The following is a 23872-nucleotide window of genomic DNA, read 5'->3' as shown; positions in this document are numbered from 1 at the left end:
AACAATCTGGTTTTCAGTTAAGGCTCTGCAACAATAGAAGGAAAATGCATGCTTAGGGCCTTCCTCGGATCAAAAAGTTTTAGCTAGAAAATATATTGTTTCCCATTGTAAAAGCATTTGGACAATTACCTGCAAAAGTTTAATACTTGCAAGAAAACAAGCAGGGATGGGAATGTTAAAAAATCTATACTCTTTGCATATAGCTCTTGTCAGTATTTTCAAACTATTCCATAGCATATAGTCCTCTTAAAAACACAAGACTCAGACCCATGGCCCCTCTGTCCCATCAGCATATTCTGAAAGCTACTCACCGACCACCTATAAAGGTTTAATCAAACTGTTTAAAAACTGCAGCGAACAAGTTTCCAACAGATCAAGCGTACATTTTTATCATTAATAACCATAAGTAGTCACAAAGAAAAAGCGATTTGTTTTTTTCCAGATGTGAAACGGGACATGGCATTTCAAAGAAGCAAAAATGCAAACTGGCTTGCTTGTCTCTGCCCAATGAAAGTAGTGGTCGAGGATTCAGGAAATGTCAGGTGAAAGAGTAGAATACACAAATATCGGATCGCTTTGTTGTACACCTGAAACTAATATAATGTCATCTGTCAATTATACCTCAATAAAAATAAATAAATAACATTTTAAAAAGAGAGTACATATATGAATTGGTCAGTGCAGGCAGTTAATTAGAAGACTCACTGCTACGCTATAGGTCTCTCCACTCCTCCAGACTCTCCCACACGAGAAGGAAAACAAAAAGTCATGCACACTTATTTTGTTTCTTAAATTAGGGGCTGGCTTTTTTGTTTATTTATTTTTGCTTATTTTATTTTGCTTATTTATGTTATTTATTTTGCTTATTTGTTTATTTATGTTTCCCTTTATAGGATTTACACAGTATCAACTTCCAAAACTTTGTATGGCAACTATAACTACAGACTGTAAAGGAAGAAGTGGTGCAGCCTTATAAACTGAGAGGGGTCAGTAATCCTAGCAGAATAGGCGTGTGTGTGTGCGCATGGCCCCATGCAGGCATGCAAGTGCGCTTGTATTCATTTGTTCATTTTATGGTGTAAGGATTCACAAACTATCAAATAGGATATTACATTCAGATATGCAGGCTTAAAGAATAAATTAATGGAGATACTCTATTACTCTTATAAATTATATGCCAGTCTGCAAAAATTTGAGATACACAAATGAGTTTTGGCATTTTGGGGCCAAACCTAAGTATTATAGCACAAAAATTGGAACATTTACGCAAAACCATTCCTGTGAAGTCAAAAAATTCAGAGTTGTGATAAAGGGCTTTGTTGCCATAAGAGCTTATGAGCAAATGTTAGCAATGCCTGTATCATTTCTCCAAAATAGTGTATTGCCATTAAGAACAAAATATATAATAATAATGCACTCCCAAAAGGAGAGAGCAGTTCATTACTTTTTTCTTTCCCTGCAGTAAAATAAAACCCTGCTAAATGAACAGTTTACTTAAAAAAAAAAAAAAAAAAAAACAGGTCATCTGCAGTTAATAACTCTTTCCTGTAAAATTAGTGTCACTTGTTTCTGTAGCAGACGCCTAATTCAGTCACAGGCTTGATTGATTTGACAATAGAGAATCTGGTCCAATAAAGTGGCTGATTTATTTCTTATGCTATAGCTTTTACCCTAATATGACATCACAGCAGAATTAAATCTTTGACATGTAAAGAAATCCTTTGTAGTTTTAATGAAAACTAAAGATGCTAAAAGCAGGTATCGATTGTTGTCAAAAACTTCCAGTGAAGTCTAATGCCTTCTTTTGGTAGAATGAAAACTTCCACAAAGACCAGGACACCGAATATGGATTTGGACACAAAGAGCGGTTCAGAATAGACCATGTATTCTGTGAGTTTAAATTGTCGGCTACACTAATAGATCTTATTTTATCTTCATCTCCATTTGTAAATTGGTTGTCTTTAATTTCTGGAAAACAACCTATCTTCTCTTTATAAAAGCACAGCATAAACACCAAGCATGGCCCATCTCAAAAGTGGTTTTATTTTAAATAAACAGCAGCTTGGACAAAAATCAATGAGAATCTTTGTTCCCCTAATCTAGCCCTGAGATAGTCAAGCTGATCAAGAAGGCGTTTGAGATGTGAGAAATGACAGGGGTGGCAAGAGTTAATGCGGCATCATGGGCAGTCCTCTAAAAATATTTTTAAATTCTTTTCCAAACTAAAAATGCGAGGTATTTCATAGTTGTTTAAATATCTTTTTCCTTTTTTTGCAGACTGCGCCATGCCCTCTCGCTCCGAGGGCGACTTCCCTGACCCCAGTCTGACACTGCGCCGTTAATGTCAGATAAACCATTTAGCCCCAGCACAAATCTATTCTGTGCAAAAATCTGCTTGAGGTGGAAAATGTAGCAGTTTGTAAACAATAAAGAGCCATGTTTCAGACCAGACAGCTTATCTAACAGAGAAGTCCTTTCATGGGGAACAGTGGGTGGGAGCCTCCCGGACTTAGCAGCATTTCCTATCACAATGCAGGAGACTGTCTTGGCCTCCATATTTAAGAGTTTAATGGGAAGGAGGGCAGACAGGATAAAAGAACTCAGCTGACATGGACTTTCAGCTTAAACAACAACTAAGTGAAAAGAGCTCTCTCTGCTCTAGCTCTAGGCTCTCAGCCCACATATATTTTAAATACTATTTGGATGGAAAAACGAATTTGACTGGTAAAACAGTTGCCCATGAGGACAGATGAACAAGCACAAATATTCAATATCTTTGTATTGCTTGGCATATTCCGTGATACTAGTTTATCAAGTTGTTCTTGAGGAAAACTCTTTTCATGTACCTAACATAAACTTCTAAATATGAGTAGCGATTCATTTATTCTATTTTACTTTCACGCATCAGGGGAGAGTTTTAGAATCTTCCAAGGGAGTTCTTTAATATGCCGTCGAAGTATTACTTCCCAAGATTATTATTTTCAAGTTAATCTTTTATTCTACTTTATGAAATTGAGCGAGGATGACGTGAGAAGCAAGGTGTTAGAATTTCATCTTAGTAGTATTGTCCCTGAAGAGTCCAAAGTTGTCCTTTTAAGATCTGAGTTGACAAATATATCTAGTCTTCTGAATCTGTATTAAAATAGGAAAGTTGTTGTACCTCCCTATCAACAACTGATAAAAAAGGGGCAAGCTGGCTTTAGGTACCAAAAAAAAAAAAAAAAACCATATTTATGAAATTTATCATTTTAAAATAAGAAGGAACACAAGTATAAGAACAACCAATGATCAAACATAAGTTGGAATGATATTTAAAGGCACAAACATATGATATCACCCACTTTAAAATAAGTTGCTAGTATTTCTCTGCTTTGTCTACTTTGTGTTAAATACCTGAAATTCCTTTAGATGGATCTGATGGTGACTTTTGAAAAAAATGACTAAGATTCAAGGACTATCTATACATTAGATAACAAGTAAGCTTCCAAGGCTTAAAAATAGGGACATTCTTTAGAAGCATTTGCAATTATGGTTTCAGAGTGATATAATTACAGCTGTGTGTTTTTCTTGGAGTATGGTCCAACGCCTTCTGCCAAGAAATTTAACTTCATTTATTGATGGATTTGCAATAGAATTTGACCAAGTTGAGAGATTTATTAATATTGTTTAAGAAGAAAACCCACATTTACTAGAACAAAGATCATTGTTTCACTCGAAACTAAAGAAACCTGCTATTGCTCATTGCTCAGTTTACCGCTGTTAGACACACATCCCTACAAGGTAAATGAAACAGAAAAATACACAAAAGATGCCAGCATGAAGGACATGCTGGAAACCCGCAAACTATCTCAAGCGTAGCTTGCTTCCAGTGAAGTAAGATACAGTCTGCCTTGACCATCAGCACTAAAAAGCTCACACCAAGATAAATACACAACCAGATCTTATAATTCAACTTGAATACACTACTCTGATTTCAGCAATCTAAACCTATTATTAAAGGGGTTTCCATAACCCCGGACTATATATCATTGCCAACAGACAGGCCCAAGGATATTTTTATTTTAAATATTCACCACTTTGACTTTATCAACCTTAAATCAGAAAACAAGTATTACAACGTTGAAATTGAGATAAGAGCTTTATACCTAAGGAAGACAAAATTTCCACGGCGATTCGATATCACTGAAATCCTGTAATTCCACATGGTTATAAAACGTAGTCCTTTACACGTGATTACCAAGCATAAACTGTCAGTATTTTTCTGCAATTTAAAATTACTAGAGTGAACTGGCTAAATATCCAAGTCCCCAAAAACAGGTCCTCCATCTGGACTGTATTCTCCCCTTTCTATGGTAAAATATCAGCATTTGAAAAGTGCATGTTAATTTAAAATTGGTCTTACTTTGTATTCTGGAATTGACAAAAGGTGGAGAGAGATTGTCATGTGACCCAAGGTCCCTGCTGGTCATGTGGTCATAGGGAGTCCCATCTCCATAGTTCTGTAAATAAAACAACATCATAAGTTTTCATTTCGCATGAATAAATCAGCATATAAATACCCCCCCTCTACTGACAGCTCCGAGATCCAAAGAAACTGAAGTCCACATTCCCACTATGGAACCTCATTATAAGGGACCTGCCTCTTCACAGGTCCAGTGGGTAAGCGAGGGCTCTAGAGTCTTCAGAGTTCAAGTTTTCCTCATGGTAGCTGTGAAATCTTATAATAACAATAATAGAATCAACTGCAGGAAGTTGTTGAGATGATTAAATGAAATAATGTATGTAAAACACCTGACACATATAAAATGCACTGTAAATATTAGAGGTTACTATTTTGGTAAGCCCACATTATTTATTTAAAGATTTTATTTATTTATTTGACAGAGAGAGAGACAGAGAGAGAGGGAACACAAGCAGGGGGGGTGGGAGAGGGAGAAGCAGGCTCCCCGCTGAGCAGGAAGCCCGATGTGGGGCTCGATCCCAGGACCCTGGGATCACGACCTGAGCCAAAGGCATATGCTTAACCGACTGAGCCACCCAGGCACTGGCAAGCCGAAATTATTTAAAAAGAGAAAAAACACAAGATTGTGCCATCAGGGAGAACGACACATAGCCTATAATGAATTGCTTTTAGAAGACCAAGATAGAGCCTTTTGAACAATATTTGGTTTTACAGTATTGAAATTTCAATGTTTTATGACGGTTGTTACTGTGGTTGTAAGAGAACTGGATCATTCCATAAGTAATTAACATGTAAGAACGTTAAAATTATTACAACATGACTATGAAGGAACATCAAAACTTTAGCATAAATTAGTACTTCTGGATTTGGACAAAGCATGCCACAGAAAAAAGTTTTAAAGCAGACATTAATTTTTGGCAGAAATTTGTCATGATTATGATTATCTAATTATTTTAATGGAATTTAAAATTAAAATAATGTTTTTATTTTTTTTAAGATTTTATTTATTTATTTGACAGAGAGAGAGAGCACAAGCAGGGGGAGCAGCAGGGAGCAGGAGAAGCAGGTTCCCACTGAGCAGGGAGCCCAATGTGGGGCTAGATCCCAGGACCCTGGGATCATGATCTAAGCTAAAGGCAGACACTTAACCAAGTGAGCCACCCAGGAGCCCCTAAATAACATATAGGAAAAGTTAAAATCACCTACATTACAGGGTTCAAATTTCAGACTAAGGTGCATCAAGTAACCAAAAAGGGGCAGGGGGAAGAAAAAGTCAATCTGCTCAGTCGGTTGGTTGCACTGCCCATAAAGACCAAGTCAAATTTCCTCAGAGGTATCAGTTGGCATGTTAGCCAAAGGGCAGAATCCGCCCCTACAAAAAAAGACGGATGTCGTATGAAAAATGAAAACACACATCACTTCACTAGAGAATAACTGGAACGCTTAAGGTTCCAAATAATCCTGTTTTTAATCACTTTTCCTCATTTAGAAAAATTAACTTGAAGGATACCGTAGTCTAATGCTGCCAATATGTCAGTGTTTAAAATGATGTCATATTTTTTTAAAATACCTAGCGTGGGTTTTGCCTCACTTATTCTATGCCAGGCATTGTATAAGACTAATTTTTATTTATTAAGTGTCCTCATCTTAGACAGTGTACTTTAATATACACTACCTAACTGAAACCCCAGCACAGTGGTGTAAGGTAGCGGATGATATCACCACTTTCAGATGGGAGAAGACAGGACTTAGCATGGTGGTCGGTACAAGTCAGCCACAGAAATCTATCACATGCAAACTCCCTGGATTGAGAAGACAGGAATTACAAAATATTGACTCAAAATTATTCACCAAAATATTCCCTGAAAAAAAATGGCGGGACAGTTACTGAAAATGAAATCAAAGGATGGTCCTAAGAGACCTCGTTCTCAGAAGAACAATTAAAAGTAGTGTGTGTGTTAAAGTGAGAAATCGTAAGACATTAAGTGTGAATGAGCTAAACAATAGGGGGAAATTCTGTCATCTCCTACACTTGCTGTCAAGGGGAATGGATTTATTTCTACAAGTGCAGCCTGTAACGTGAGGAGGAGGAAAGATTTCCTCAACCCATCCATATGATGCATTAGGATATCAACCCCGACAGCTGGTGCAGTGGCTCAACAAAGCTACTGGTAAGCCTACAGACCCTGCCGCACCATGAAGACCACAGTGACAACCACAGGTCAAAGGACAGGTGGAAACGGACAACAGTGGCTTGCTGAAATGTCCTCACTGTGACAGCTTGATTACCTTCCTTGCCTCTTCTGCCAAAATAGAAACACCCCCACCTCAAATTTATGTGAATACTTACAGTAAAATGTTCCCTCCCTGCATAATGCTTCATTTATACAGCTGGCTGGGGGAGGGGCATGTGGTTGTTTGACTATGTGCTCTCGGTCTATTTTTAATTTGGGGTATTTAGATGTATATTAGAAAAGCTGACATGGATTTTAGAGGGCCTAGAAATGATTCCATTAAAAACAGATTATACATAAAATCATATATCTTTAAGTGGGAAGGAACATAAAAGATCTTCTGGCTTTACTTCTTCATTTTATAAATTGGAAAAATGAGGACCAAAGAAGTGAAATGATAGGCCCAAGGTCATATACACAGAAAAATACACATTGCCTAACCACCCCATTCCCATCCTATTCCATGGCCTCCCCATTACACCCCAACTAACAACTAAAGCATGAAGGAAAACCATGAAAAGGAGCAGCAAAAATCTGAAACCAAATAAATGAATGAACCCAACTGGTAACCAAAGGCTTTAATACCATGTTTACAAAATGAAATCAACTCTGATTTATTATGTAGATTATACTGATCAGATAGAACTTCATACCCTGTCTTCAGAATTATTCTGTGGTCTACACCGATACATTACAGGGATACTACGATTTTTTTCAAAGTTGTGCCGTCTACAACAAACAACTTTCTGTAATACTGGATCAATAACTGGCAAAGTAAGGCCAAATATTTAATGAAGGATTTTTCTTCTGGTTGGCAGAAGTGGAACAGGTGTCAAATTCAATAACAGCATCCAATAAGAGAATGGAAAAAAAAAACTGCAAATACAAGCTGATCCTCATTAAACTTAGTATGCACATATATATATCTGTGCATTTGTGTGTGTGAGAGAGAGAAACTCACCTTCAGTTTGTCAATTTACATATGCGGGATGTCTGGTTGTGGGAGAAAAGATTAGATATACTTACCCTGGACGGGCTTGGATGTCCTCCATTCCCCCAGGACCCTGAGCTACTTCTGTCTTCTACATCTAGGGACAAGAGAAAAGTTCTTTAGGCTTTCTTGCAATAATTCTTCCTTTTTGTATATGCACTTTTAAATTAATGTTTCAAATTAATCTCCTGTTGCCTTTAATTAAGAATCAGGCACAGGGCTACCACGATGATAGTGGCTTCTGACCCATCTACTTAAATTAACTCATTTAAATTCACAGCAGAAATGAACTGGACCCTCAGGAACCAGAGGTATGAAGATAAAAATTACTTCCATCCTTCAGTGTTTCATAGCCTCAACTTTTATAGACACGAAACTGCACTTAAAGTTTTATTAAGATCTTTTGTACAAAGTAAGTTTAAAATGACACTAATACAACCTTAAATGTATATTTTAAAAGGTAAGTTAAGGCAAATATTCACACCAACATTAGCAGCATCTGTGCCATAACGCTCTTGGATATTTCTTGTTCTTTAGCCAAGGCTTATTACATTAGACAACAGACATGCAACAAAATACACAAGACAAAAAGCGGATTCAGCAGTCTATTTCCACCAGTACGTTACAAGGATATTAGAATGTGGTTTTTTTTTTTAATGTTTTAAGTAAAGACAACACTGTCTCAGTATTTTAATTATTTTAATAGATTTGACCACTTGGCTACAATCCTTAATCTGGGCATTGAGATGTGAAAATTAAAGTCGTTAAAGCCATGTTTTATCTTGATAAGTGACAGTGAAGAGACCTATATGAACTACCAGCAAGTGAAAATTCTTCTAAACTCTGGACTAGCAAAGTTCTAACGCTGAGCACGCCATCACGGCTTCAAGTGGCAAAATGCTCGGGCTGGAGAGTATTGCAGCAAAGTTATCGTATCAATTGCTTTAAAACATAAAAGTGTTCTAAAGATCAGTCCCTCTATATTTAGAAATGGCTTTGAGATTGTTGATGAAATTGTCCTTTATAAGTATAAAAAGTTTCACTGTTCTATTATTTTGATCACGGTTGATCAAACAGACGGCCACCACAAACCTCCTCTGACAGGACTGGAGGAGGAGGTGTGAAACTTTGGTTCAGGAGACATAATCCCATTTATTGTGTTTCCTAACATTTCAGTGATACTGTTTATTCTCCTAATGCACCACTGTCTTTCCTTTTATTACTGCTATTTTATTATCAGAAGAAATAATAACAGTATAATTAATTGATTGATTTTTGGGTACACTGGAGCACGCAGCGTTTTAGAATCTCTTAAGAGATGGGATAGCGGCAACAAAAAACAATTACCACTAAACTTGAATTCTTTCTCTCTCTTTTTTTAAACAAATATTTCTGTTCCTTTTGTGGGTGCTTCAGGAGATAATGCAACTGCAAACAAATGTCCCCCACGGACAGCTAAAATCAGTGACTGTGAGCTTTAAGGGATATCAAGAAAGTTCTGAGTAGTGCAACCAGTCTGGAGAGAAGGTGCAACGCTTTCCCCAAATCTGCTGTTTAACAACCTCATCCCCTGGCCTACGGGTATGCCGAACTGAAATACTCGCAGAAGTGACTTAGAACCCTCTGGATTTGGGAGCTGAATCCTTATATTCTACAAGATTTCATATGCTTGGACCCATTTTACCTTTCCAATTTTCAAGGAAATTTTTAAACACCAAAAGCAGGCAGAAACAAGGAAGAAAGAGGAATCGTTCTCACATGGGGGGTGATTTTGGACCCCAGAAAGCATTTGGCAATGTCTGGAGACATTTTTGGTTGTCACAATGTGGGATGGGGTGGGGGTGGGGCAGTGCCACTGGCATCTAGTGGGTAGAGGCCAGGGGATGCTGCTAAACATCCTACAAATGTTAGAATGCCCCCCGCCACACACACACACACACACACACACACACACACACACACACACACACAAAATGCTCTGTCCCCAAGTGTCAGTTGTGTCTAGATTGAGAAGCCCAGGGCTAGGGGAAAATCACATTAAAGAGCAAAAAGGAAGACGCGAGTTGGAGAAAAGATGTACTAGAATTTAATTTATAGTTTAGTATGAATTCTTACTAAATACACAGTGACTTATGCCTTTTAACCCAGACTTGAGCTGGAGTGTTTCAGGAGACCTTCATAAACATCTTCTGTCCGCAGAATAAAGGGAAAATGATGGTCAACCAAGCAGCCTGCTAATTAGCGGGCAGATAAAAACACATCAAAACTTGAGTATTCCCAACTGGGCAATTTCAAAAGCGAGCAATCCACTAATTAAAAATGCTGGAAGTCTAGCTTTTTCAAAACAGGTTAAATACTGGCTGGGTTCCTTCACAAATAGATTCCCAACCAATCAGATCTGACTGCTCTTTTCCCATCCTTTCTCATTTCCATCTTTCTCATTTCCTGACCTCACGCTGCTCCACCTTCCTTTCTGTTTCCTCCCTTTTACTGATCTCTTTTTAACAGGCTTTTCCATCCCCTGGACTCCTGCTAGATCTAACAGATAAGGACCAATCTCTAGCTCTCCCAAACCTAATAGACAATTGTATGATTTCAGATGATACTTTTTTCTTTGAAAAAGTATCTGTTTAGCTGGGTGCTCATTTATCCAAGAGCAAGAAGCCACAGAGGGAGAGCACTGAGATTTGTAACTCATAATGAATGTCAACATGTTGCTTTTAAGTCATTTGTTTCCATCTTCCCTCCCACTGAGCTTCATCAGGACTGCCAGTTGGTTAGTGAGCATTTCCTCAACTATTCCAGCACATCTCAGAGGGCATCTGAAGACCCCCTACATGTGGATCACCTGTATATTCATTTCAAAATCAGCATCTTGGGGTCCACTGCAGACCAACTGAGTCTGGATCGCTCATGAAAACTGTGTTTTAAACAAGGTCCCCAAGTCATCTGCATGTGCACAGTAGTTTGAGGACCACCAGCCTGCCTTATCAGGAACACAAGACAGATGCATGCCCCACACCATCAACACGTGCCTCTCTCACTCCAGATCTTCCAATTTCTGCCAAGGCTGCCAGTTTCAGCAGCACTGAATATACATTCCCATCACATCTGTATCCAGATGCATCTGCATCTTGCCCAGACTCACTTTTTAGAAACCTGCATGTGGCCTACTCTTGGGCCATTCCTTACTCCCTTCTGGTGTACGCAGGTGCTGCACACACTTCTATATCTCCTTGGTTTTGTACTTGCTATTCCCTCTGCCTGAACTGTTCCATCTCTCAAAGAATCATAGCAGCTAATGTTTAGTGAGCTTAAATATGTGTCTGACACTGTACTAAGCACAAGCACTTCAACGCACTAACAGTACCCCCATTTCATATATGAGAACGTTGAGGCTTCGATGGAACAGGAAACTCTCTCAAGCAACCAGCAAACACAGGTGCTGACAACAGCAAAGCCAGGGAGTGCTCTTTTCCAACACTCTAAATGCCTCCCTGGAAAGTTCATTTCTTTCCATGACCATCTTGAAGGTTACTTTTCACATGTCTTCCCAGGCAGAGTGAAAGTATTTGGGAGTTTAGGCCCATTCTTGGGTCCACAAAAGGTTAAAGAATTATATACAACACAAATATATAAAAGTAAATATTTGAAGAAATCAAGAGACTGGGAAATAAAAATAGGGGCACAGTAAAGCCAGAGGTATGATGAGCTTATCAAAATGTACACTGTGTGGACTGGATACTTGCTAGAAAGGGGTCAAAATTCTACAAGGTACTGAGTGGGCAGAACAAAGAGTGAAACAAGATTCACAATGAGTATGGGATAAAAGCACACAAATAGTACAGGCAATCCATTAAGGCAACATAGTAACAAATGAAAAACTGCCCAGGATAGAGGCTGTCTGAACATTTAGTTCCTGCCTTTCCTTTGTCCTACTGTCACTCTCCATCCAAGATGGGAATAAATAACGGAAACACAATAATCCGGGCAGCAGAGGGAAAGGAAAAAAGCAAGTGAATGATAGAAATTATTCTTCCAAAATACTAAAATGGGTTCCATTGTTCCAGTCTTTTCTAATTTATTTTACCCTACCTAAATGAGGACAGACTTAGTAACTTCTACGGGATTGACAGCTGGTTTAGGAGGCAACCTGACAATCCACAAAATTTCAATCTAATAGAGTAGTTCTGTATAAGCCCCTCTAAAATATCTGACATTTCCGCACCAAAACACAAAAGCAAAGTTTGGGCAGAACTAGAACCAAACACACTCCATTCTGAGAAAAGACACACAGAGGTAATTTTTAATTTCTATGATTTGCCATCCACATTCATTAAACATGATTTGATTACTCAAATCTCTACTTTGCTTATGTGCAAGATCGAAACTATCAGAAAGACTGGACAAATGTCAGAAAACACAGCCTTGGGAGTTGGGATAGAGACTCAGATTTCACCAGGCACTCTGCATTAACCAGCTGTATGGTCTGAGCCAATCACTGGCCTCTCTGAACTCACTTTTGTCAACTATAAAATAAGTGGGTTTGAGCTGCACCCTTGGAAATAGGGAAATTCTAGTATATTGGACAACTCTCCCACACACACAAAAAAGCCTAAAAATGATGGGTAAATTTTTAAAAATCTTCTTTAAAATACTAATAAGCTGAGAGGATAATAAGGAATTATCAAGCCAAAATCAAATTGAAGGAAGAGAAGACAATTTTGCCCTAAGGACATCTGCCAACCTAGAAAATTTAATGGCCACTTAGGTCAAGCAAAACAGAAGTGAAAACCCAGGACCCATCCAAAGTAGGTATCTAACAGAAGATAACGGGGATCATAGGATTTCCAACCTCAAGGAGTTATTGTTAAAGTAAGTAAGTGAGGGACTATATGTTAAACACTTAGGGGAGTACCTGGTCCATAGCAAATTCTCAGTAACCAACACATGCCCATGAGAGCATAACTTATTATGCTCTAAGATAAGCAAACTATGTAAATCTGTAAAATTGTGATTTATTCAAAGAAATCTGAGTCTCACATTTTTATGACTCCTAGTTCTGTTCAACAGGTCAGAGACTTTCAATAAGTCACAGCCAATAAGTTTAGAGTAAACAAATCCCACCTTTTCCATGAACCTCTTACAGCAAAATCACAGAGAGAATTCAGTACATATTAAATTTGTTTAGCGACTTGATTTGCCTTCAGAATATCCCCTTTACCTCTCACCATTGCCACATACGTTTGTGTTCTATATAAATGATATGTTCTCAAAAGCTATGCATGCTGACCCAAGGCCCATGCTAAGAACACAGACTAAATGTTATATAGGTTTAACCGTGATTTGAAATAAACAGTGTTATATTAACTAAATTGAATTTAAATAAATAATAAATAAATAAATAAATAAATATTACAAAAAATAAAAAAAGAAGAAATAAACAAGTGTGAGTTACCTAACTCTGTTGATTTGGGATAGAGTTGTGTATTGGTCCTTTCCATACTTAGAGCCCAGATCATGCCAAGCACCCAAGGCCCTAGAGTTTCATGAAGTCAGAAAATAATGAAAGTGTTTTATTTGAGTTGTTTTAAAAGTCTACAAATTCCCACTCTTGTAGAAATAGACTGATTTCCTGATGAAAGCTTCTACGCTCTCAGAATGCATTGGGAGATCAAGGCTAAGTTCTTCCTGGAAAGATAATCACCCCAAAACATGTTGAGATCTACACTGTCTCAAATCCTTTGCTCTGCAACAACAGATACCATTAAATATCCTCCACACCATCATGGAGACTACAGACTGGGTACATCTGTGGCTCCTACTAATTTCCTAGTCCAGGAAGAACCCTTGGCTGAGCCCTCCATACAAACTGAGATGGCATATGCTCTCCGTCAGTGCCAGATGAATTTAGAGTTCAAAATATTTCATCAGCAAAGAGCGTGTTAAGGATGTGCACATTTTCATTAGCACCCAGTATAATAAGAGCTCTAAGAGTAATTTGAAGTCAAACTTGAGTACCAGTATAGATGAAGGAAGATCTGAAAAGCTTCAAATATTGACGGACAATGTCCATACAACCATGATTGCTTCTTTCTTTTTCTGTAAGAAAAAGGTATGCTTCATAATGAATGATCTGAGCACTAACGAGAAACTTCCAGCACTTTCCAAATCTGACTGAGCAAAAGATGAGGGTTGTGGTGATGCGTCTCACAGAAATTTGAAGATACTTCAGATATAAGGAACAGAGACCGGGGCGTTCCATTTTCAGATCATTGCCATCAGTGCTGGCTTTCTGAGCACTAATGGATTTCCTTACCAAATAAATCTGAAAACTCAAAAAGTCAAGTACAAGATGATCTTATAGTTCTCTATATGAATATATATTTGTGTGTGTGCATTTTACCTTCTTATGCATAAGAAGGTAAAATGCATAAAGAAAGGTAAAATGTGGAAATACTAGGTGGAAAGTATAGTAGGAAAATTTGTTCCGAGAGAAATTATTCCAACATTTTAGGCTTTATTAACCTCCAACTTAAACTTCCATTATTAATATATCCCATAAAACACTCTTTAGAGAATATTGTTTTCCTCAAGTTCAAAACAAACTTTTTCAAAAATGAAAACTAAATAATCTCAGATATTTAAAATATGGAGTTAATGGCATTTTGCAGTGCTATAAAACGGGAAACACATTTTCATATAACATGAAAGTCAGATCATATGAAAGTAACAAAATAAAATGCATAACTATTGCATTATAAATGCACTGGTGTTTGTTATTCTGAAACTCAGAAACCTTGAGAACTCAAGCTGAGTAAATGGTTATAGTATGAAATTGAGAAAAAAGTAACCTTGAAGTCTTTAGATCAATCCATATCATTTGGAAGTATCAAAGATCATCTAATTTGGATAATATTCTAACTTGAATACGCTTAACGCGAAACACTTTTATTTAGCAACCTTCCATTTCAAATGTTTGAAACTAATCAGTCTTCCTCTTAAAGAGAAATTAATCCTTCCAAGATCTCATCATTTTTTTTTTAAGATTTATTTATTTTTAGGGAGAGAGCAAGAAAGCGAGCACACGGGGGGAGTGGCAGAAGAAGGAAAGAAGAGTCTTAAGCAGACTCCACCCTGAGCACAGAGTTCTATACAGGGCTCCATCTCAGGACCCTGCGATCATGACCTGAGCTGAAACCAAGAGTCAGATGCTTAACTAAGTGTGCCATCCAGGCGCCCCCAAAATCTCATCATTCTAAGAGCCCAGAAAGCAGAGAGCCATGAATAACTTGAGGCAAGAATACAATATGAGTTGTATTTGCCTCCTTTGACTTTTTGGAAATCTAACCAGTCCTAAAAGTGCTTAATAAAAATCAATCTTACTAAAATAGTGTTCTTATTTCAAATCAGGCGAGAATAATAATCAGAAATAAGCTGCCATATCTAAAGACTTCAAAAATAGGGCGCCTGGGGGGCTCAGTTGGTTAAGTGACTGCCTTCAGCTCAGGTCATGATCCTGGAGTCCCGGGATCGAGTCCCGCATCGGGCTCCCTGCTCAGTGGGGAGTCTGCTTCTCCCTTTCACCCTCCCTCCTCTCATGCTCTCTGTCTCATTCTCTCTCTCAAATAAATAAATGAAATCTTTAAAAAAAAAGACTTCAAAAATAAAACCAACATACCATCTAACTCTAATATTAAAGAGATCAGCCTCGAAGTATCTAAATGAAAAGTGAACATATTTGGGGAAGTTTTTAAGTAGGTGCTTGGTACCTTTAAAGATGTATTTACAAATACACATCACAAAGTGTAAGAAATAAAAGACGGATAGCTTAGAAGACATTAAACAACAAAGACATAAGTGTTAAAATATGTTTCACTCCCTAACAGAACAGACTATATAACTCTTATGTACATGTAATTATGCATGCATTTTTCAAATCATACATGTAATTATTATGTGGCAAAGTCCATAATACTGTAATGACTTAAGATACAAAAATTGATTTTTTTAAATGCCTACTTGATAAATGATTTATTAAATGTATGTCAGTGTGGGGGGGGAGCCAAGATAAAACATACAACAGTTTTATCCTTTCTTCTTTTTTTCCCCCAATCCCTCTTTTCTCCCTAGGGTGCCATTCATGTGGCTCTGGGAAAGGACTGCTGGCTTAATTGAAATATTTGTAGAATGAAATTGCTCTGCATCACCACAATGGTCCACTTCTCCCAAATGGCATCCATTCCTTGTGCTTTTTTCCTTCCTCTATTTCCTTTCATCCTAGAACCAAGTCTACTTCCCCTGTTTCTTCTAGTCTTATCTCATCCCACCCCCTATTTACAGATGCTTTGCTGATACTGGTGAAGACAAATAGTTTCAAATATTCAAAAATCCTCCCTAAAATCCAGTTTTCTAGCACAGTCCCTCTTGCTTACAATAATCACTCCCATAAACTGATTTTCATTTTATCCTTTCAACACCCCGGTCTTCTACCTGTGTTTAACACTGTAGCCTCTGACCTGGCTATGACAAGCAATCAATCTTACATGTTATCTTCAGGGGTCATGCCTTAGTTTTAGGCCAATTTTCTTTGTATTTAGGCTCAAATGTGCAAACCACACTATATTACTCTGCAAAACATCAATGAGAAGGCTTAATTAAGTAACACTGACAGATAAATCCATTTCTTTCGCAGTAATCAAATCAAAGCAGGTTGACATAACACAGGAACTTAATACAGTTATTCCCTTGTAATTGGAAAAAGGCCCTTTACTTCTCATTAAAGCAATCTTCTGGGTATTGGCATAATAAGAAGGCTCAGAGCTTTAATACTGCCCTATAAAAGTCTCAAGATACAGACCCCTTAAGCAAACAAGCCAGATTATCTAATTCCTTGATCACAGCAGAACATGTAGTTCCTACTGTTTTAAACTACCAATTCTTTATCTCTGTTGCAATTAAAAAGAGGTAAATCAATATCAAACACATACAATGGAAATCTGTAAAAATGCATAAACTGTTTACAGTTTTATAAATCTATCTCCACATGTATTTGAAGGGAAGCAGTCCATTAAAAATGAATTTGAAATACTTTGCAAATGTGAAATTGTAATAGCTTGGATCAGGGGGAAAATCTCTTTATTTTACTTAATGGGCTCAACAGGATACATTTTGCCTAAATTTAGAGTCTGATACTCAAGCATACAGTACAAGTTTGATAATCGGAATTGTGAGAGAACGGGATTTGAAGAAGGACATTTAATTTTTGTGGCATTTAAAGAAGAGTAAGTCACCTGGTCCACTGAAGACTGCTCTGACCAGGCTGAAACCCACAGAGAACTCAACATTACACCATGTTCACATCCCCAAACTACACAAAATCGATTTTCACCCTTTCACTCCAATTTTGAGGGAGTTTCTGCTACTTATGGAGTGGCACCTGATCACTCTCAAAGTGATTCTGGCAACTCTTTCTGAAAGGATAACATATAATGGAGGGTTATAATTCCCAACTGTGGCTGACCATCAAAATCCTCCAGGAACTTCAAACAAACAAACAAACAAAAAACAAGAAACTGAGATATCCTGGCCCTACCTGGCACCCTAATCAAGGAAAAAATCAAGGGTTGAGGGCAAGGTAAAACATATTTTCAAATTTTTCCTATACTTCTCTACTTTTTAATTTTAAAATGGTTTTCATTACAATGTGCTTAAAACTATGTCATTTGCTATCACTCAGGGCCTTTTATCACATTAGTACTTGCATGTGCATTTCCTAAGAACAAAAGCAGTAACAGTTATCAAAACCAGGGAATTGACCATTGCTATAACACTTATGTCTAATCCATAGTCCATATTCCAATTTGTCACTTTTTCCCCCTTTTTGTGGTAGCCACAGCGCTGCCACTATCCAAGATGACCTGCAAGTCATTCCATGAACGACAACTGATCTCGAGTATAATTAATGCACTTAACCAAGAACGAAAACCAAACAACCAACCAACAGACAAAATCCAGGATTAGTCACCACATTTAACCACCAGCTCTCTTTCATCTATTTTAATCTGAAACAGTTCCTCAGTCTTTCTTTGTGTGACTTTGGCATTCTTGAAGAGCACAGGCCAGATGATCAAAGGTGTAGTGTATGCTTGAGTATCAAACTGTAAATGTTTCTCAATTTGGGTTCATCTGATGCTTCCTCATGATTCAATTCAGGTGACTAGAATAATACACAAGTGGCCTTGTGTCCTTCCAGGGATATCACATACAGAGCCATGCGATGGCAGCATGGTCTGCCCTCTTGGTTTGTTATGCTCCTTTCATCACCTGGTCAAGGTATTGTGGGAATTCATCACTGTACAATTACCACTTTTCCCTGTGCAACTAATCGGCAATCTATAGGGAGATACTTTAAGACCATTACAACCAATTTTCAATTATGCGCTTATCGAAAAAATTAAAATACAAACGTGTATAAAGTAAAAAGTGAAAATTTCCTGAGTACCTACTCTCCCCACCTTGTGCCAGTGAGAACCCATAACAGTTTCCTAGGTAGCCTTAAGGATCCTCTGGTCTATGATCACCTGATTTTTAAAACCACAGAAATTTAGGGCATTAAATGTAAAACTTGACTAAAATGTCTGTTCTGTCTGAATGAATGGTTATGAAATATTCCTCAAATGTTTATTTAGGTTCTAGCAACATCTCAGTGCATATAATTATTAATGGTAGCCTTGTGACCGAGGGGGGGGGCTGGAGAAGCCAGAGACTAGAATAAATGAAGACAGACTACTAGCTTTGAAGGAATTCGGCCAAAATGAAGCCAAGATTGAGCACCCTACCTGTGAATCAATGCTATGCATGAAACCAAGTTAAATCGTTCATTCTGGAGCGGATGCTGCCCTGAATGGCTACTCGTTCGCTGCCTCTTTCCAGCACATTCCATAAACCACTGTGTAGAAAGGAGATCCACCATAGTGGTGGCAATTCCCAATTACAATCAAACGGATAGACAATACACTTATGACAGACAGAAAAATTCTAGAATGGTCTTCATAGGCTGGCAAAAAAAAAAAGTGGGAAACATCTGAAAGTTTTTGTAAAAGTGGGAAGTAAACTGACACTTTAAAAAGCACATATTCTCACATTTAGAATCAGGTATACAAATGAACAAAAAGTGAAGAGAAAAGCTTGAGGATAGAAAAGCTTGTAAGTGGAACTTGGCCATCTTACAGAACATACGCATATCATACAATACTGACTGAGTTAACTTACTGTTATTCAATATAAGGTGAAAATAGTCTCTTTAACCTTCGGGCAAAAAGCTCAGGCCATTATATAAACTGAACAGTGCTGGTGGATTTCAACTCCGACTTTATAAATGCTTAGAAAATTGTCCTCACAATTGTACCTCAGTCAAATGCCTGGCCAACACCAGCCAAGGTGTTTCTTATTGGGCTTATAAATTGTGTGTGTGTGTGTGTGTGTGTGTGTGTAAAATCGGCATACACACACAAATACAACACACACACGTGAATTTACTAATAGTTTCTTGATGTAATGATCGTGTTTAAAACGGCTCCCAGATGTTGCAACTTGTTCAACTGACATCACCTTGTTTTTGATCAGAGAAGTCGGCCTAGTGACTTAAGGGTTTTACTTTTAGCTCACAATAATGTAACCACACATTTGTATCGGGCTTCCTGCTTTCCAAAGCGTTTTTTTTTTATATTTGTGTCATTTTTAAATGATTTATCTAGAATCACAGAAAGCATGAAATTGGGATCCAAAGTAGTTGCATACTTAAATATGAGCACACCAACACTACCTTTCAAAAGCATAAAAGCAAAAATCAAAAGAAAAAGACTGGCCTATGTAAAAGAGGCCTGACCAACAGGTAACAGAATACTTGCTAAAGTTCATTAGAATACTTGCCGAAATAGGAAAGTTGGATAGTATGATAATGACTGAGTTTTCATATCTCAAAGTATGCATTCTTAAATCATGTCAGCAGTGAAAACGTTATTGCTAGTCTCCCCTCAGAGCTGCCCTGCATCCTACACAAGACCATTTCATCAACACAACACAAATTCGGCACTGGTTTGAGAAAGACCAGGGCTGTGACAGCAGGTCTGTAATGACAAAGAAATGGACTATAGCTTTCCCCAAAGACACTGCTCCTCTTACTTTCACTTTCAAGTGCTTTAAGACACTCTCCTAATTGAAGCAGTCAAATTCATCTGCATGAATTTTCTCGTCCAGCTTTTGGGGGCAGAAATGGAAATGCATTTGAAAGCATCAGTGGGTCTTTTTCCCAAGCTTAATGGCATCAAATTCACAGGGATAAACATTGCTTTCTTTTAGTAGGTCTGCAACTTGGATGCAGCTGCCTTCTGCCCACCTGACAGCCAGGGAGTACTGGTCAGAAAGAGATGAGCTGCGGCGATGTCCTGGGCTTACAAATTCACTAAGCACAATGGTAAAACGCTGTAACTCTTCCTCAGGAATGGAAGAAATGTTGTTAGTTTGAAAGGAGATAGAAGCAAAGGCCTGAAGAATGACAATAACCAGGCATCTTGAAAGAAAACAAGAAGCAGGGAAGGGGTCCAGGGACACCAGAGCTGTCAGTAGAAAATAATGATTTATCTGATGAGATTAGCAGAAAGTTTGATTAGCAAAGATGCCTTCCTAACATAGCAAAGATTGCGATACTACTTTAAGATTTTGTTGTAGGAAAAAAACAGTGCCTGCCAAACGTGGTCTGTAACAGCCCAGGCTAGCCATGAGTGATACAGTGGGAAAATAGCCACTAAGCCAGATTTTATTTGATTTGTACTGATGATTTTTATTAGAATACATGGATCATTGCTTCAACCTTTCCATGTAAAACCAAATCAAATTCAAAAACTCACACATCAGTCACCTAACCTTATGTCATTCCTTCTGCTTTACTAAAGTTGAGCCACATTTCAGCTGATCTGTCCTCGATAAATCGTTCAGCTACTCAAAACTACTGGGCCAAATTCTGGGAGGCAAGTGGCACACAAAAGAACCCGCTAAATCTGCAGTTACAAACAAGAGAGCCAAAGAAAGAAATACTGTAAGCCTCATAAATGCAGAACGGAATCAAAGCAATATATAGACAATGCCAAAGAGGATAAAATGAATTCTCCTCATTGTATCAACTACACAACTGTCATTTATCTTTAAAAGGCACAGCCACCCCTCAGCTTCTTTTTCCCACTTTCATTCAAGGCAGTGTGTGGGACCCTGTGAAGCAGTGACTCTGAGACCAGAGGGAAGTCCACCATTATATAGCATAAGGAGATCAAATCAGTTTTACAAATGGAAAATAATCATCAGTTCTACAAATGAAAAAATTACAATCTTAAAGGCAAAAAAATGTAGATATTAAATATTCAGTTTGTGGAAAGCCTCCATGTGATTTATACGAGCTGCTTCATTAAAAGGAATGAAATTTAATTACATGAAGCATGGCAACGAGTTTTCAGAGAAAAAGTGCCTACATCCTACTTCCCACCACTCTTTTACTTTTTTTCCTTTTTGCTTTTGCATCTTTCCTTTCTTTCTCAGCAATATCGCAGGTTTCAACTTCAACCTATGAGCAACGGTTCCCGTTTGGATATCCATTTCTAGTTAACAAGCCAGTCCGTCTTCACGACGCCCTTCTGTGTCCCAAGTGAGTCCTGAAATGCACCTTATTATCTTCTCTTCAGAGAAGGTAAACAACTTTTTCAGGTAAAGGCCATCAGCAGGCCTCCAACCCAATGTCTTGCAGAGGCTGAGCCTGTACAGCATGGTAGTGCCCCGCTGAAAATCCAATACCTCTGAAAACTAGTGGACAGTGAACTTTCAGGTCCCTGGTATAACCCTCTGTGGCCAAGGTGAGGCTGTTTTCATCAGCCCTCATTGCCTCCTCCCCTGATCACACAGGAAGTCTAGCTCTCCCATCCTCCTCTGCTGTCATGTGGGACATGTGACAAAGCCTGGGCCAATGGGACATGAGTGGAAGTAGTGTTTGCCTTTCCCAGGCTGGCCTCTAAAGCCTCCCATGTGATCCTCCATGCACTTTCTCTTTCCTCTTTGTTCAGCTGGATACAAAGAATCTAGTGAATCCTGGAGGCCCCAGAGGATGGCAGAGCTAAGGAATGAAAAAACCCAGACCCAAGGACTGACTACAGGCAGCAAAGCCTACCTCCGTGGGTCTGGGACACCAGCGGGAGATAACCCTTTGCGGTGTCAAGCTACTAAAGTTTGGGGGTTGTTTGTTCCAGCAATTAGCATACCCTGACTAATGCATCCTCCAAAACAGACTTCCGAGAATTCTGGCACTATGGTTCAATCTTCCAAGGAAAGCAAACATACTCAGTTAGACCTGGCACTAGTCACAATTGTGAAGCAGGGAAACTGGCCTTTGAACTATCCTTCTCTCCTTTTCAGACTTGTTTTCCCCTCTTAGCATTTCCTCCCTCTGAGCACCAAATGTTCTCAGGCTGCTCAGTCTTGTCTGTCTCAAGAAAATAAATCCAATACATTCATTAGCCATTCTTTTTTTTTTTTTCCCCCAACCACTATCTTTCAGCCATAAGTGTTGAGGGGCTTGATACTTGTGTGATTGGGGAGAAATTCTTTAACTTCTCAGATTCTGGGTATCCTCATCTGTAAAATGGGAATGATTGCATCCACCCTCCAGTACTGTGGGGATGATTAGAGATAATTTAGGAAAAACATCCCCATGGAATCTGGAACACAGTAGGCTCTCAAAAAGGGGGTGGGGAGATAACTCCTGTTTTGATTACTATTAGTATCACAGTATGATATTTGACACCAAAGGGATACAGAAATCAATCTAAAATATGGCTTTCTCCCTGAAATATATCATCTAGACTGGGAGAAAAATCATACATAAATAAAAAAGCAGTATTTGATTACTGAAAGAATGATGAATGTTATGGAATTTTAGAGAAAAGAGAGTTAAAAGCTAGCATCATCCCTTGCCAGATCGTGGCAGTTTAGGGCGTGGAAAAGAGGAAGAAGGCAGTGGCAAACTGTCGAGCGGTGCCCACCCTGTGTGCTCGTCTTCCCAAGTCCACGTTCAAAGCTGTCACACTGGGACCACAGAACCGGCACTGGGAAGGTCATTTACACCATGGAAATTAGCAAACATTACAGATCAGGGTTGTGTTCTTTTTGTTTGTTTTTTTAAGAGCAGATTATTAAACTCTTCTCAGCACACCCATTCACTGTGAGGAATTTTTACTCAAACCGCCTCATTTAATTCTTACAATCACTACCCAGGTACGTCGTATCATCCTCATTTTACAAATGAAAAATCAGGCCTCACAATGTGAAGTGATTGGCAAAGAATCCGGTTGCCTGTGCGTCCCGCACTAAAACCTAGGCTGCATGCAAGAGTGAAGGGCAGCTGGATTTCTTTTTCTCAGCCTATCAAACATATATTCCCATGAACACCGAAAGCTATTCCGTAAAAACATCAGAATTCAGGCAAGCCCCTCCTCCCCTTTTTCACTGTTTCTCATTTTGCTCCCCCACGGAGCTGCCTTTTCTTAATAATATAACCCACATTTCTCATCATCCTTTCCTCGCACACCCAAGTCAATCTTTTGTACGGACACCCTTTCAAGGATGACCCATTGCACTGTCTCGAGAAATAGACTTGTGCCTACTGGTTAGGAGAAGTCATGAATGATCTTGAAATCAGTGCTTTCTCCTACACCTGTCCTTACTGGGTTAGTCTGTTCTCTCCTGGGCTGAGCTGTGGGCAGTGCAGTGAGTTAGTCTAGGTTTAGGAGGAACTGGGATACCTCTTGGATTCAGAAGAGGCCCCTGACATCAGTTCAATAACAACTGCTATCAACAGCTGCTGTCAGGCTTGGGTATGAGCCTGGGGTGTGAGAAAAGCTAGGAAACATCAACAGGTTTCAGGTGCCGCCTGAGATCCCAGAAGACATCTATACCAAGGGTGACTTTAAATGGCAATGGATGCTTGCCATCTTGGTAATACACTCCTTTTCCCCCTGACCGGAGTATGGCCATCTTACGAGATCCAGAGCTTTCCAAGGACAGAAAAACAAATGTGCAAAGGCACTGAAGCACAAGGGAACATCCCCCATGCAAGAGATGGCAAGGCATGGAGAATAAAAG

At 38.6% G+C, this 23872-nt stretch overlaps 1 protein-coding gene across 20 annotated transcripts in view; it reads right to left on the bottom strand.

Moving 5' to 3' along the window:
* TCF4 (transcription factor 4) overlaps positions 1-23872 on the bottom strand; it is a 350900-nt gene that overhangs the window by 226153 nt on the left and 100875 nt on the right. For all 20 annotated transcript variants that reach the window (XM_073898139.1, XM_073898148.1, XM_073898142.1 and 17 more), the window contains 2 exons: positions 7723-7784; positions 4403-4499 (listed from right to left, as the gene is read on the bottom strand). In XM_073898139.1, the coding sequence (XP_073754240.1) occupies positions 4403-4499; positions 7723-7784 (159 nt within the window). The remainder of the gene's footprint in view (positions 1-4402; positions 4500-7722; positions 7785-23872) is intronic.

Source organism: Callorhinus ursinus, unplaced genomic scaffold (genome assembly GCF_003265705.2).
Source record: "Callorhinus ursinus isolate GAN/ISIS: 27379988/994484 unplaced genomic scaffold, GSC_fseal_2.0 scaffold11, whole genome shotgun sequence".
Classification (NCBI taxonomy): domain Eukaryota; kingdom Metazoa; phylum Chordata; class Mammalia; order Carnivora; family Otariidae; genus Callorhinus; species Callorhinus ursinus.
Note: the sequence above shows the minus strand (reverse complement) of the source record. Positions and strands in the feature narration are given on the sequence as shown.